We start from the raw sequence: 15,496 nt of genomic DNA on the forward strand, positions 1-15,496 counted from the left end.
GGCCATCACATTCCAGCCTTTACGACCAGGTCCCGCAGGTCTGGGAGAGTATCTCACTGGTCTGGGCGGGGTGTCTGTTGATCTGTTGCTCCTGCGTGAGGTGTTGGGGCTGCGGTTGAGGGCGATGTCCTTTAGGGTCCGGGCGAAGGTGGGCACTGCTGCCTTGTATAGGTGGACCTGGGCGTAAAGGCTGTTCAAGTACAGGGGGAATGGTGGGCCAGGTGAACATTTGGTTTTGAGGCACGGTCATAATTCTTGCATTTACCCGCTGTAAGGTAGCAGGGTGGAAGTCTTTTCGTGGTAGCAGGGTGGAGATAACCACTTGTGAGTTGGGAAAATTCTCTCTCTCTCCGTTTCTCTCCCTCACCCCTAACCAGGGCCAATTACCAAAGCTTTAACATTCTACATTGAAGAGCACATCTGATGTGAGGGTTTGAGCACCTCAATAAAGTAACTGGCTTCTGTTTATCCATTTTTTTCTCTCTCTAATGTTTCCATGTTATACATGATCTACATTTGAATTTCAATAGGAGCCACTTTGTGCAGACTGATTATAAGTCATTATCGACCTTATTTCCTTCCTTATTTACTTAGATACTTCAATGAGATGTGGGGAATATGAGGGGGAAATAAATCAGCTTTTAAAGATGGGAGGAGAGGAGAGAGGTGGTTTTATAAACGCTAAATGTATCCAAAACACAAGGCAGTGATACATAGGAAAGGGCAAACGACTCAGCCTGGTATCAGTTTATAAGCATCATATTTTGAAGCTTTTGCAAAAAGACATGCCCCAGCTAGCACATAACGTTCTGAGAACCATATATTTCTTAGAGGTTGGTGAGAGCGTGGTTCTTCTATGGTTATTTTGTATACAACCTTCCCACAACTTTCTGGGAATGGCGCAGGATAGTTGTTTGGCTTTGGAACATTCTCAGCACATTTAAGGTACTTGACAAAAATGTTTTATTTTCTTGGTATTTCATTACTTTAGCAGAACGTTTCCTAAAAGTTCAAACATGGTTACATTTCATTTCAATTTTGGTAATGTTCTAGGAATGTTCTCCAACTGGTTTGACATTGGGAATGTTCTCAAATAGTTCAGAGAACATTAAGAAACAATGTTTTTCTGTGGGAATTTCAGTGCTTCAGCATAACATTTCCTACATGTTTCCTCATGGTTCTATTTAAAGTCATGTTCTCAAATTGTTCCAAGAACATTTAGAAAACATTCTATAAAAACCACAGGCAAACTTTAGTAACGTTCAGAGAACGTTCTAAGAATGTTATTTAAAAACATACATTCCGTTCTCATAACGTGAAGAAAACTTTCCATAAAAACCACAACAAAACTTTAGTAATGTTCAGAGAACGTTCTAAGACTGTTATTTAAAAAACATATACATTCCGTTCTCAGCATCAACAAAACTCTTTCTATCCTCTATCTTGTTAAGTGTGTCTAAGAGCCCACTATTTGGCCACACCTGATCTTAATGAGTGCTTGTTTCCTTTGAAATGGGGTCTGTTTGAATAGACTAAAATGAACAGCTTTGTATGCGTAAAAATACATCATATGCTAACTCCATCCTGGTGGCGCAGTGGACTAATTCCATTGATAGAAAACAAAAATTGTAGGTTTGAATTTCACTGCTGCCATGTCACAATAAAAATTAATTTAAGGAAATTAATTTCCATGTGTCCTATCTGTGCTTGGAGTAAAACAAAAGTTAACCCAAAATAAGCTAGCAGTGTTAGTGAAAGTTTTAAGGAAGTTATTCAAAAAGCGTTAATAAAACTTTCAAGGAATCAGAGTAAAACGTTCTCAGAACCTCCCTGCAACCTAAAAATAAACGTTCCCAGAACAGGCAAAATTTTCATTTCTGTTCTCAGAACGCTAAAAAACATTTTGTCTTACCAGTCAGGAAAAATATGGTTTCGTTCACACAACCAATGTGAAACCAAAAAAATAAGTTCCCACAACTCCCAAGGAACCAAAGGTGCTAGCTAGGGCATCACAGTTATTGACGCCTAAGTCAATACATTGCATCAGCGGTACACCTGCAGCACATAGTCTGCGGTAGAATAAATAGCTGTCCAAATGCATGTGAATAAAGTAGGTGAATAAGAGATGGTGTCAGACAGACAACTCTCTGAGGGGAGTTAAGACTAGAGACTGAATCCGATTGACATGGATGGTTTATGGAAGGAGGGATCAAAGCAAGAGAGAGAAAGAAAGAGAAAGGAAAAGGAGAGAGGTTGAAAAGAAAGTGGGAGAGTTTTGTGTCTCGATTGTCTTGGACAGCTTGAAGCGATGGGGTTTATTTTTAACTCTTAATTCAGATAGATTGGATGGAGGCCAGTCGTGTGTGTGTGTGTGCGTGCGTTCTTGTAAGTGTTCTTGCGTGCGTTCTTGCGTGCGTGCACTTAAGTGGTTTTGTATATCTGTGTGTGCGTGCTTGTGTATGTATGTGTGGCCGTGATGGATGGCCATCTGTGGTTTAATCAGATGCATCTGAATATGCAAGCTAGCTAGCACAGTGCCTCAGACAGACAGCCATTTGCATTCCTGTCCAGCCCACCTGACCTGCACGACTCTGTGTATTTACCTGCTCATTAGGGGAGGAGGGTGAGTGTGTGTGCGTGTATGTGCGTGTGTGTCAGCGAACGCCAAGCACAGCGCCTTCAGAAAGTATTCGTACCCCTTGACTTATTCCACATTTTGTCTTGTCACAGCCTGAATTCAAAATGGAGTCAATATATTTTTTTTCTCTCCCATCTACACACAATACCCCATAATGACAAAGTGAAAACATGAAATGTTTTAACATTTATTTGAAATGAAATACAGAAATATCTAATTTACATAGATATTCACACCCCTTTGCCATGACACTCCAAATTGAGCTCAGGTGCATCCATTTTAAATTTTTGTCATTTAGCAGACGCTCTTATCCAGAGCGACTTACAAATGGGTGCATTCACCTTATGATAGCCAGTGGGACAACCACTTTACAATATATCAATTTTCTTTTCTTTTTTTTCCTTTTTTTTGGGTGGTGGGGTAGGGGGAGAATTTTATTTGATTATCCTTGAGATGCCACTACAACTTGATTGGATTCAATTGTTTGGACATTATTAAGAAGGAAACACTGTCTATAAAAGGTCCCACAGTTGACAGTGCATGTCAGAGTAGAAACTATACCATGAATACCAAGGAACTGTCCGTAGTTCTCCGAGATATCTCTGATATATCTGGGGAAGGGTATAAAACAATTTCTAGAACAATTTCTAGAGTGTTGAAAATTTTCAAGAGCACAGTGGTCTCCATCATTCAGAAATAAATACAAATATGGAATTACCCAGACTCTGCCTAGAGCTGGCCGTGCGACCAAACTGAGCAACCGGGAAAGAAGGACCACTCTGACAGAACTACAGAGTTCCTTGGCTGATATGGGAGAACCTGCCAGAAAGATAACAGACTCTACAGCACTACGCCAATCTGGGCTTTATGGGAGAGTGGCCAGACGGAAGCCACTCCTGAGACAAAGGCACATGACAGCACGCCTGGAGTTTGCAAAAAGGCACATGAAAGACTGAGAACATAAGGCAAAATATTCTGTGGTTTGATGAGACAGAAATTTAACTATTTGGCCTAAATGCAAAGCGCTATGTCTGGAGAAAACCAGGCACAGCTCTTCATCCGTCTAACACCATCCCTATCGTGAAGCATGGTGGTGGCAGCATCATGCTATGAGGATGCTTTTCAGCGGCAGGAACTGGGAGACTGGTGAGGATAGAGGGAACAATGAATGGAGCAAAATACAGGCAAATCCTTGATGAGAACTTGCTTGAGAGTGCAAACGACCTTAAGACTGGGACGAAGATTTACTTTCCAACAGGACAATGACCCCAAGCATACAGCTAAAACAACGCTGGAATGGCTTCAGAACAAGAATGGGAAAGTCATTGAGTGGCCCAGCCAAAGCCCAGACTTGAATCTCATTGAAAATCAGTGGAAAGACTTGAAGTTCACCGCCATTCCCCATCTAACTTCACAGAGCTTGAGAAAATCTGCAAGGAAGAATGGGAGAAAATCCCCAAATCCAGATACTTCTACAAAGTATTGACTCAGGGGTGTGAATACTTTTGTAAATGATATAGATATTTCTGTATTTCTATTTCAATAAATTTGCTAAAATTTCGAAAAACATGTTTTCACTTTGTCATTATGTGGTATTGTGTGTACATGGGTGTGAAATAAAATCTATTTAATCCATTTTGAATTCAGGCTGTAACACAACAAAATGTGGAATAAGTCAAGGGGTATAAATACTTTCTGAAGCCACTGTATGTCGCATGTGAACCTTCGTTCAAGTCGTCATACTGTGGGTGAATAATGTCAAACTAATCAGATAGCATTGAATAGAGTTCTGTGCTGTATACACACAAATTGCGCGCAATCTCCTGACAAAGACAGGAATGATGAAGAAACTGATTGCAATAGAAAAAAAATGTAGTATCTTGCTTACGTTTCATTTACTGTCCATGTTAAGCCTTCATGGTCAGTGATGAGTCATAGTGACCTTGTGTCTCTCTGTCTCTGTTTCGCTCTCTGTCTTGTCTCAGGTCGCTCTGGCATTTTGTTATTGTTGATGGCCATTGTGGCAGTTTTTGACTCAGCGTGTGCTCATTACCTGGCTGGCTTGCTCTGTTACAATACAATTACTGTAATGGAGCTTCAACCAGCCAGGAGAAACACCAGAGGCACTGCCTGGAGGGATGGAAAGAGAGAGAGACAGAGGGAGCGAAAGGGAGAAAGTGAGAGAGAGGGAGAGAGAGAGGGGGATGGAGAGAGGGAGAGAAGGAGGGAGAGGGATGGAGAGGGTGGATGGAGAGTGGGAGAGAGAGAAGGAGGGAGATGAGAGGAATGTAGAGGGGGAGGGATGGAGAGATATACTGAATTATCCACCAGTAAATTAGATTTTCATTTACTATGTCTTTCAAAGTCCACCCACCATCTACTGAAATACACAACCTTCTTGGCCGAAGCACCTTAAACTAGATCCCTTGGCAAAGTCGGCCACCACTATCTCCAGCTCCCACATTTGCAAAATCAATCTCTTGGCTGAAATTAAATAGCCTGCGCCCGTCTGGCTAACACCTTGTATCCTAAACCACTTTCAAATAGTCCACTCCCATCCTGACAAGCAAATGTCAGCAAGCAGCTGATCAATTCCAGGTGAGCGGCCTCAAGACAGCTACTTCAACACTTTTCATGTTACGTTTATATTTTTGTTCAGTATAAAAGAGCAGTGCAGATGGCATTATCTTGCTAAGTGCAGAGATATATTATAGGTAATTAATGTGTAGGGGACTGCTACAGACTTTGTGGCGCAGCAGGAAGATCATCACACCTCAAATCTGGAGGTTGTGAGTTCAGATTCCAGGTGGGGTCATATTTTAGATGAACAGCGTACCACTTACTTTAAAATCACAATTTCATTACTTTACTTAGAATGGTTTTGGATGGTTTGGGACAATCTGGGACCATTACGTAACGTCCTGACGACCGGTAAAACAAATGGTCCTCACCCTTACGGAAAAAACACATGAATTTCATGTGTTTCACATGTGATCTTATGTGAAGTTAATGTGATATGTGACAACATGTAAAGGAACATGTGATAACATGAAACTACGCATGTTACAACATGTGAGCACGGCAAAACATGATCTTGTGAAATAAATGTGAAATAAATGCGACACATGGGGATGCAAAAAGGACGGTTCAACTCAATATTAGGAAGTTGTTCCTAATGTTTGGTATACTCAGTGTAAATGGCACTTAGCAGCAGACACGTTTATCCAATGCAACTTACAGTAGTGAGTCCATACAGTTGTAGTATTTGATCCCTGCGGGAATTGAACCCACGACCTTAATGCTGGTGCCACGCTTTTAGCAACTGAGTCACAAAGGACCATCAACACACTAGACTTGTTGGCTTTGTCAGAAGGTAAGGTCCTTGGTTTTCACAGCAATGTGGATGAATGTGCACTCGCTCTGTCCCTGACAACTCATGACCAATAGAACTTTGGCTACCTCTGAATTTTCTAAACATTGCACTAGCTAGCTTCAAGGATTTACAGAAATTAGGATGGGGTTTTACTTTAGAAACACGACATGCAAAGGCATCGATTTGAACATTCTATTAGGATGGAACATGCCTGCATACTGAGAGAATTAGATGGGTAGAGAGAGAGAGAGAGAGAGAGAGATAGAGAGGGAGAGAGAGAGAGAGAGAGAGAGAGAGAGAGAGAGAGAGAGAGAGAGAGAGAGAGAGAGACAGAGACAGAGAGAGACAGAGAGAGAGAGAGAGAGAGAGTCTGATTGGTGGTAAATTCAATGTTCCGACTGCCTTCAACGGAGGATCCATCATAATGAGGACTTGTGTGTGTGTGTGTGTGTGTGTGTGTGTGTGTGTGTGTGTGTGTGTGTGGGAGAGTGAGAGTGGGAGCGAGAGACAGAATGATGGAGAGGAACATAAAGACAGTGGTGTGAGCCAAACAGTGGGTGGGTGAGAGTGGGCGAGCATTCGTTCAGAGGACAGAGAGAGAGAGAGAGAGAGAGAGAGACAGAGAGAGAGAGAGAGAGAGAGAGACAGGACAGGGAGAGAGAGAGAGAGAGAGAGAGAGAGAGGCGATAAATATAGCAGGAGAAAGAGGGGAAGAGAAAGAGAGAGAGAGAGAGAGAGAGAGAGAGAGAGAGAGAGAGAGAGAAAGAGGGGAAGAGAAAGAGAGAGAGAGAGAGAGAGAGAAATAGAGAGAGGCGATAAAGATAGCAGGAGAAAGAGGGGAAGAGAAAGAGAGAGAGAGAGAGAGAGAGAGAGAGAGAGAGGCAATAAAGATAGCAGGAGAAAGAGGGGAAGAGAGAGAGAGAGAGAGAGAGAGAGAGAGAGAGAGAGAGAGAGAGAGAGAGAGAGAGAGAGAGAGAGAGAGAGACTAGATGAAGGGAGCCAAGCTTATACTATTGATCTTCTCCTCTCCTCTCTCTGTCTGGGGGGGGGATCTTTCTATCTACATTCATGACGTGTCAGATGTATCTAGTAATTGACCTTTCATAGTGATGAGAGTTAATTCATTAACACTATGTGTGGGGTAACTGTAGGTCTGGTGCTCGTCTACTGGTTGAGTTGTGCTATGCTGCTGCTATGCTGCTCATTACTGTAGAGTGGAGAGTGGAGAGTCTTCACGTCGTCCTTCATACAAGTCCTGTACTCACTACTCATATCAAGTAGCCTACTGTACTCATATACCAGGACATTACTCTCGCGTTGCCATACCTCTAAAATCACGTCGTTGTCACGCCTCCTTAAGCCTGGTTTGCGACGAAGCTACCAGGACTAGCTCTCATGTCAAACCGTGTCCCTTCATCCTCCTCCTCCTAACCACCTTCTAACCTTGTCTGACTAATCCTTTACTCTTTCAACCCAGGAAAGAGTCAAACATTCTTCCCTTTCCCTCTTTCAACCCAGGAAAGAGTCAAACATTCTTCCCTTTCCCTCTTTCAACCCAGGAAAGAGTCAAACATTCTTCCCTTTCCCTCTTTCAACCCTTACCTCCCCTTCTTTTTTCTTCCCTCTTCAAGCAGTGGGAGAACGAGCAGCTCCACAGTCTGGAGGAGAGGGGCCGGGTGCTCCTCTCCCTGCAGTTCCTTCCCCCGCTAGACGAGGGCGAGGGAGGAGGAGGGGGGCGGAGAGGAGAGGGATTGTGTGTCGGCGTGCAGCGCTGCGCTCACCTGGCCGCCATGGACGTCAACGGCTTCTCAGACCCCTACGTCAAAACGTAAGCGTGTGTCTGTCTTTGTGTGTGTGTGTGTGTGTCCCATGTCAAAAACTATACAAATCAGACATGAGTTGTTACATCATGAAGGAAAGGCATTACAGCTACGGTTACATCTGTACGACTTAACTCATTTTAGTTTATAGGCCAAACAGTTCGGACACTACAGACGTTTTTGATGTCTCATGGTCTGACAAACCAGATGCGGAAGGCTGACAGGCAGATGCGGTGGATTGAAAACCTGATATCTCTAGATTTTGGTGGGGATGCTTTATTATGTTACTCATGGGTACGTCAATAGACCCTTAAAGAAATAAGAGATAGCAGTGAATGTTAATCTCCTGTAACGTACTACAGTGAAACCAAGGATCACGGAGAAGATAATAGTTAGATGTCATTGCAGGAAGTTGTTGTGAGACTAGGGGCTGGATTCAATCCGTACCACCGAAGAAAAATGCAAAGGTAATTTCCGATTGAGTCGACAGCGTTAACTGTGAATATAGTCTCCGCGAATGTGGGAACATAGCCTTTAATTGTCAATCACGCTATAAAGTGGATCTTCAGCACTACGGATTGAATAGAGCCCTATAGTCTTGAAAAAGGCCTCGCTGCCAAAACGTCAACACTAAAGAACGATTACCAAATGTAAACACCGCACATTAGAGATGACTGACAACTGACTCCATCCTAATATCTTCATTCTGGCACTCAACAATGTCTGACTAGAAGGAGGAAGATAGTTTTACTTAAACTTTAGGCATTCTTATTCAAGCCAAGCAGGAATTAAGGAAGCTGGAGATTGAGAGGAGGGTATAAAGGACAAGTTAACAGTATAAAATATCAAATACAGCAAAGTCTTAGTGTCAAGAACATTGGATAAGATGTGTGGTGAACGAGAGAGAGAGAGAGAGAGAAGGGGGGGGGGGGTACTGGGTTTTCAGATGAAAGGAGAGGAGAGTTGGAATAGGTTAAAGAGTGAAGAGAGAGGAGTGAATATGGGTAGGAGAGATGACCTGGTCCTAGTTCCATTAGGATTCCTTTCACCTTCTCCTAACTCCTTCCTTTTTAGCAATGGTTGGTCGGGAAATCAATACATTGGAAGCTTTTATTGTCCTGTTGGAAGGCTAGCTGGAGCATCACCATGTTACTTGAATCTAGACCAATCCACTATCCAGTTCTATCAGATTTGGAAGCACCAGGGGAGCCAAGAGACTGAAATTGAATGGGGCCCAAGAAGACCATCACTCACTTCAATTGGTCAGGGTGGCAAGACAGCATCAGTGTGATAAAGAGAAAGGAATAGAGCATGTCTGTTTCTTCCATCATTCATGTTCCTCTTAAATGTTTTCCTTGTGTCATCTGTCTAAGTAAAATGTTCCAAAGCATTTATTCCTCTCTAGGCAAACTGGCACAGGAACAGATGAGAGCTCAGTTCACTATCGCCCACCCCTGCACACACGCTCTGTCACACACACATGCATAGACTCTGTCACACACACACACACACACAGTCACCCACACTCTGTCTCTCACACAGATCAAAGCTAAGTCTCTCATTGTGCGTGTGTGTGTTTTCTATGCAAGTGACAGTGTGTGTGTACAAGTACATGTAAGTGTGTATTTATGTGTGTGCGAGTGTGTTTGTGTATTTATGTGTGTGTGTGTGTGTGTGTGTTTGTGTGCTACCCACTGTTTAGGAAGCGTATCAAAATTTTATCGGCAGTCAGTGGGATGTCACCACAAAGACCTGAGAGACACACCTGTGTGCATGCATTTGAGGGATTGAGTGTTTGTGCGTCAATCTATGATACTGTCCCTTCTACCCTCGTTTTCCCCTCACTCACTCCCCTAACCCTCTGTCTCTCCCCTCTCTCACTCCCCTCCCTCCCTCCCGCTCTCTCCCCTACCCCTCTATCTCTCACTCTTTCAGATATCTGAAGCCCGACACACAGAAGAAATCCAAACACAAAACGGCTGTGATTAAAAAGACCCTTAACCCTGAATTCAATGAGGTATATCCCTGCTGGGTCTCCAGGGGAGACTGGCACCGCGTGTGCTAGGCATGTAGTGTGTTGTAGCATATGTTCTATCAATCCCCTCTCTGGGGGTCAATGTTAATGTCAATGCTAATGAGATGTCCAGTCCAATATCCCACACTCTCCTCATCTGTCATCCTCTCTCTGTCTCTCTCTCGCTCTCCCTCCTCTAGTATACAGTATTCATCACCTCATCTACCCTTTCCCTTTTCATAGGAAAGTCTCTCTCTCTCCCTCATTCTCTCTCTGTCAGTACTACATCCCCTTTCCTCTGAATTTAATTATAACAATTGATAACAATTTGCAATCGTCTGAACACTTTTACCACTGACACAACAATGTGTTGACAAAGACGATATACAGTAAGCATATCAGTAAGGTCCTTTGGTTGGCTCTCTCATCTCTATATTTCTTTCCCCCCTCCCTCCCTCCCCCCCTCCCTCCCTCCCTCCCTCCCCCTCATTCTACAGCGTGGGCATTGAGAAGTAATAACGCCAAGCCTTTTATTTGTATTCACTCAGAAGTAATGTACACTATGATGGGGCCTTGATATAATTGCAGCGATGTAGCTAGTCTAAAACCTATAACTGGTTCAGTTATAGGCCCATCAGATGATAGTGCTCCCGCTCATATCTGGTTGTTAATGGATGGGATATACTGTACTGTATGTCTCCAGATCACTTATTTCTAAAGCTATGGTCATGACATGTCACCTATTTCTCAATGACCTCCCATACATCTCCCTGTCATGCGACCAAGGAGTAGTTGTAACAACAATGGAAAGCGTTTTGCATAACAAGGGACATCAGGTTCCGTATTCATAAAGCTGCTTGGAGTATAGGTGCTTGGAGTAGGAGTGATGATCTAGGATCAAATTCCGTCTGTTTATAGCTTTAGCACTGCTACTCTGAGACGCTTTGTGAATACAGGCCCTGTTTTTGTGTGCGTGTGTGGTTTAGTTTTTTCCCATTTAGATTCACAGTACTTCTGTAAGTAATGTCACAGCTATGAGTAGAAGTTGCTCTTAGGCACAGATCTGGGATCAGCTTGCCCTTCACAAATCCTAACTTTAGTTATTACAGGGGAAACACTAAAGCTGACCATAGATCAGTGTCCAGTGGCAACCTCCTCCTACTCCTACTGAATGGGCTCTCCTGTGGTTCCCTCGCACCCTACAGGAGTTCTTTTATGAGATCTCCATGTCAGAGCTGTCCAATAAGACTCTGGAGGTCACTGTCTGGGACTACGACTTGGGACGCTCCAATGACTTCATAGGTGAGACTCTTCACTTTGCACGCACGCACGCATACACACACACAGAGCGAGAGAGAGAGAGATGGCGAGAGAGCAAGAGAGTCAAATCCCGACTTCACACATCCCTATTCCCACAGAAGCCAAACTTTTGTGCAGATATTCCATTGGGACTTTGAACTCCTGAAAGGTTCCCATGGTGACACTGTTTGTCATGTTTACAGGTGGAGTGTGCCTGAGCTGTCACTCACAGGGAGACCCCCTCCGCCATTGGATGGACTGCCTTAAGAACAAGGGACAGAGGGTGGAGCGCTGGCACATACTGACCAATGAGCTCCCAAGATCTGTATGTCATGAGTAAGGCCACACACCGACTGAGACACAAGGCTGAGTCCCAATTCTTCACCCTTCTTTTAATTCCATGATAGGGAGTGTGCAAATGCACACTTTGGGAGAAGTGTGGAGAATCGGGACACAGATCAAATCATCCCTCTAGCCCCCTACCACCTAGGCATTCCTGGAGATCTGAGAGGATTGGATAGACCAGAAATATGGAGGGAATTCCACCTAACTTATCAGAAAGCAAGGGGGAAGCAATGACCATATTGATCTAGATCCTATCTAAACCTTTCAGATCTACCGTAGTGCCTAGGTGGTAGGGGTCGATTTGGAACTCAGCGAACATGCAGCATGTCTAGGCTCTCTCTAGAGCCCTGTTTATACCTGGTTCTAACGTGCTTCCCTCTCCCTGATATTTTCCTGACGGTTTACACTTATAAGATCTGATCACAATCAGATAACAATGCGTCTTTTAATCATCTACACCTGTCTAAAAATGTGGGCACAATCCGAATGTGGACAGGATCAGAACAAAGGACACATGTTAGCACCAGGTATAAATGGGGATGACTTGCCACAGAATAGGATGCACTACCGGTATGTTTCTATGTGTATAAGGGTGATTCAAACCAACACACCATAACACACCATGGAGATGATGCATGCTGAATACAAGTCATATACAATACAAGGCCTGGATGTTATTAAGCACATCTCCTTTATGCTATGGAATAGACTAGTGGTTGTGTAGATGGTCCCTTCAAGTTAGATCAGGGTTTCTTTGATTATTGGAATCAGCTGAGTAGTGCTAGGGCAAAAACCAAAATGTGCACCCCTAGGACCGAGTTTGGGAAACGCTGAGTTAGATGGAGATGTTTGTCAGTGGGATGGGGAATGCGGTTCTTGTTGCCTTATGGCCTCTTGTCACTAATATTGACATTCACAACTCAACATCGTACCTCTGATTTTATCTGATTTCATCTGCACGTTTTAGTCTACGGGCTCTTTTACTTCTCTTCTCTTGTTCTGCTGATTTGATTGATTTCCATGTCTTTCATGGTTCTTTTAATAACAAATTGATATCTATGTTGGTAATAATATGCCTATGCTACATCAATACCGGCACACAAATATCTAACATCAGATATCCTGTTTCTATTGTTGTAATTTGAACCCAAATGGAACCTTATTCCTAAATAATGCACTACTTTTGACCAAAGCCCTATGGGCCTTGGTCAAAAGTAGTGCACTACATAGGGAATAGGGGGGGGCATTTGGGACAAACCCATTCACTGCATCCCAAACATGACATACACTAATATTATTATTATGAATACAGAAGTTCTTCCATGTTGTTGCATGATGCAATACAGTCTTGACAAAAAAAAGTTGTCCCCTCCCTAATATAACTATCCCCTTCCCCAAAAAAGTATTTGATAAAACAAAGTATAATTATTATTACTTTATTTATTATTGAGGTGATTTCCCTGTATTGTTATTTTTGTTTTCTGTCATGTTTCTTATATTTGTCTCTTAATGCACGACTGAATGTGTGAATGTGGGTTTTTACTGACGTTTCAATGGCTGTATACGATTATCTTGTTGTGCTTTTAACAATTGTTGTTCTTACATTTATATCAGGTGTTTTGTGTACAATATGAAAATACATTTGGAATGCACTACCGTATAAGTCTGATTTGGTTTCTATTTTGTGAGATGGCTTGGCTGAGGGTAATCCAGTACTCACTCAGTGCTACTGAACAGTAAAATAGCTCACTACCCCCTGGTGGTTCAATGAATACATTACACATTTTCACATATTAGTAATTTAGCTAACCCTCTGACCATGTTCAACGGTCCTTGCTATCCTGCATCCTTGGGACGTCCCAACTCTGACATTACCTTATTGAAGTTGAACTTTACAATGGTTACAATTAGGTAAGGGTTAAAGTTAGGGTTAGGGACGTCCCAAAGATCCCGGATAGCACTAACCAATTTTCAACTCCCCATAACAAGTATCAAGCAAGAATCAATAAGACGCTGCTGTTTTTTATGTGACAAACTTTTAAATGAAAGGCAACATGAATACAACAACACACATTTAAAAATAATCCCATTTACTATACATAAGGCTCTGAACTATCAGCGCCACAGTAAGTCTTGAAGTCTGAGCACTTGCTATTTGAGACCATGATGAGATTCTAATGAAGGCATCCTAAGCCGGTTTGTGTCTCAGATCAGTGCAGACATGGGGTGCTCCTTTTCCTTTAATTTTACTGGATAGTCACCTTATGAAGTATCCTGGGGTAAGGAATGTGTTTTTGGACTCCTAAACCACATTAGTAAAACTCCAGTCCTTAGATTCAGCACTGGAGTGTCTGTGGGTTTTGGTTCCTCCCTTTTCCTTAATTAATCAGTGTTTCTTAATGGACAAGTTCAAAAAGTTTCACTTCCTTTCCGTTTTCTTCCGTTTCATGCCAAGTGAACATGACCCCGGTTTTTCTTGCAGGTCTAAAAACTTTTTTTTTAAAGACCGAAAACAAGTAGACACTGACTGCGGCTCTAAAGGAATTGTGTTTGACACCAGTGTCTTCAACCCATGGTTCATCCTCTGCAGTCTCTAAGGTCAGCAGGCTCCACCCCCTGAGTCACAAGCAGGAAGTGGATCAATACTACAACACAGCAAAAGTCAATAACCTCCCTGTAACAGACTGGGCCCCGCTGCCCTTTGGACGGACTGGTGCACAAACACAAATGCACTGCACGCATACAGTAAAATAAAACACACACACACAGTAAAAAAAAAAAGTCTACACACATTTGCTGCTTGCTTAAGGTAGTCCATCACATCTGATGATGACTTCAACTACTGCTTGTGGGTTCGCTGATGACTGTATAATCAGATGCGGAATGCACACTGTCTGCCACAGACAGAGCACACGATTGGCCATACACTCCCCTCCATATGTATTTGGACAGTGAAGCAAAAAAAAAATGTGTCTCTATACTCCAGCATTTTGGATTTGAGATTTTCATGCATATCTGTTTAGAAATTAAAGCACTTTAGGTCCCACTTTAAACTAAGTACAACTTTGTTTATCCAAATGTACCCCATTTTTGTGGTATCCAATTGTGTTTCATTGCGGCAACTCTCCAACGGGCTCGGGAGAGGTGAGAATCGGACAAACAAGCTGCTTTTTATACACACCCGGAAGTCAGCTGGGCCAATGTGTTGGAGGGGACACCGACTGACGACCCTAGTCAGCTTGCAAGTGCCCAGTCCGCCACAAGAAGATGCTAGAGCAAGTTAAGACAAGGAATCCCCTGCCAACCCTACCCTCCCCTAAACCGGACAGTGCTAGGCCAATTGTGCACCGCCCTTGGAATTCCCGGTCACGGCAGGCTGTAGTGACGCCCTTCTGCACTTCAGCAGGATGTGCCACTCGGGAGCTCCGTTGCAAAGTACAACTTATAAAGGCTTTATATAGCACTACTTAAGTGCTTTACAAATCATTAGCATATGTCATAATCTCTAAATGGTGTGTAAACTTACATTTGGCAATACACCCTACAGTGGGAATTGTTATGTCACCCTTTATACACCATTTATAGCGTAGGACATACGCTTATAGATTATTTGTGAAGCATTTATATAGTGCTTATAAAGCCTTTATGTATGCTATAAAAAGCCTTTATACAGTGGGGGAAAAAAGTATTTAGTCAGCCACCAATTGTGCAAGTTCTCCCACTTAAAAAGATGAGAGAGGCCTGTAATTTTCATCATAGGTACACGTCAACTATGACAGACAAATTGAGAAAAAAAATTCCTGAAAATCACATTGTAGGATTTTTAATGAATTTATTTGCAAATTATGGTGGAAAATAAGTATTTGGTCACCTACAAACAAGCAAGATTTCTGGCTCTCACAGACCTGTAACTTCTTCTTTAAGAGGCTCCTCTGTCCTCCACTCGTTACCTGTATTAATGGCACCTGTTTGAACTTGTTATCAGTATAAAAGACACCTGTCCACAA

The 15,496-nt window shown here is 42.8% G+C and overlaps 1 protein-coding gene across 1 annotated transcript in view; it reads left to right on the forward strand.

Annotated features, from left to right (window-relative positions):
* Positions 1 to 13,856, forward strand: part of LOC311102237 (double C2-like domain-containing protein alpha) — a 77,657-nt gene extending 63,801 nt beyond the window's left edge. Inside the window, exons 8-11 of the mRNA XM_084143496.1 lie at positions 7,643 to 7,839; positions 9,767 to 9,848; positions 11,051 to 11,147; positions 11,348 to 13,856. Of these exons, the coding sequence (XP_083999622.1) occupies positions 7,643 to 7,839; positions 9,767 to 9,848; positions 11,051 to 11,147; positions 11,348 to 11,484 (513 nt within the window). The 3' untranslated portion in view covers positions 11,485 to 13,856. The remainder of the gene's footprint in view (positions 1 to 7,642; positions 7,840 to 9,766; positions 9,849 to 11,050; positions 11,148 to 11,347) is intronic.
* Positions 13,857 to 15,496: the final 1,640 nt, after the last annotated feature.

This window comes from Coregonus lavaretus (genome assembly GCF_964263955.1).
Source record: "Coregonus lavaretus genome assembly, chromosome: 2".
NCBI classification, from domain to species: domain Eukaryota; kingdom Metazoa; phylum Chordata; class Actinopteri; order Salmoniformes; family Salmonidae; genus Coregonus; species Coregonus lavaretus.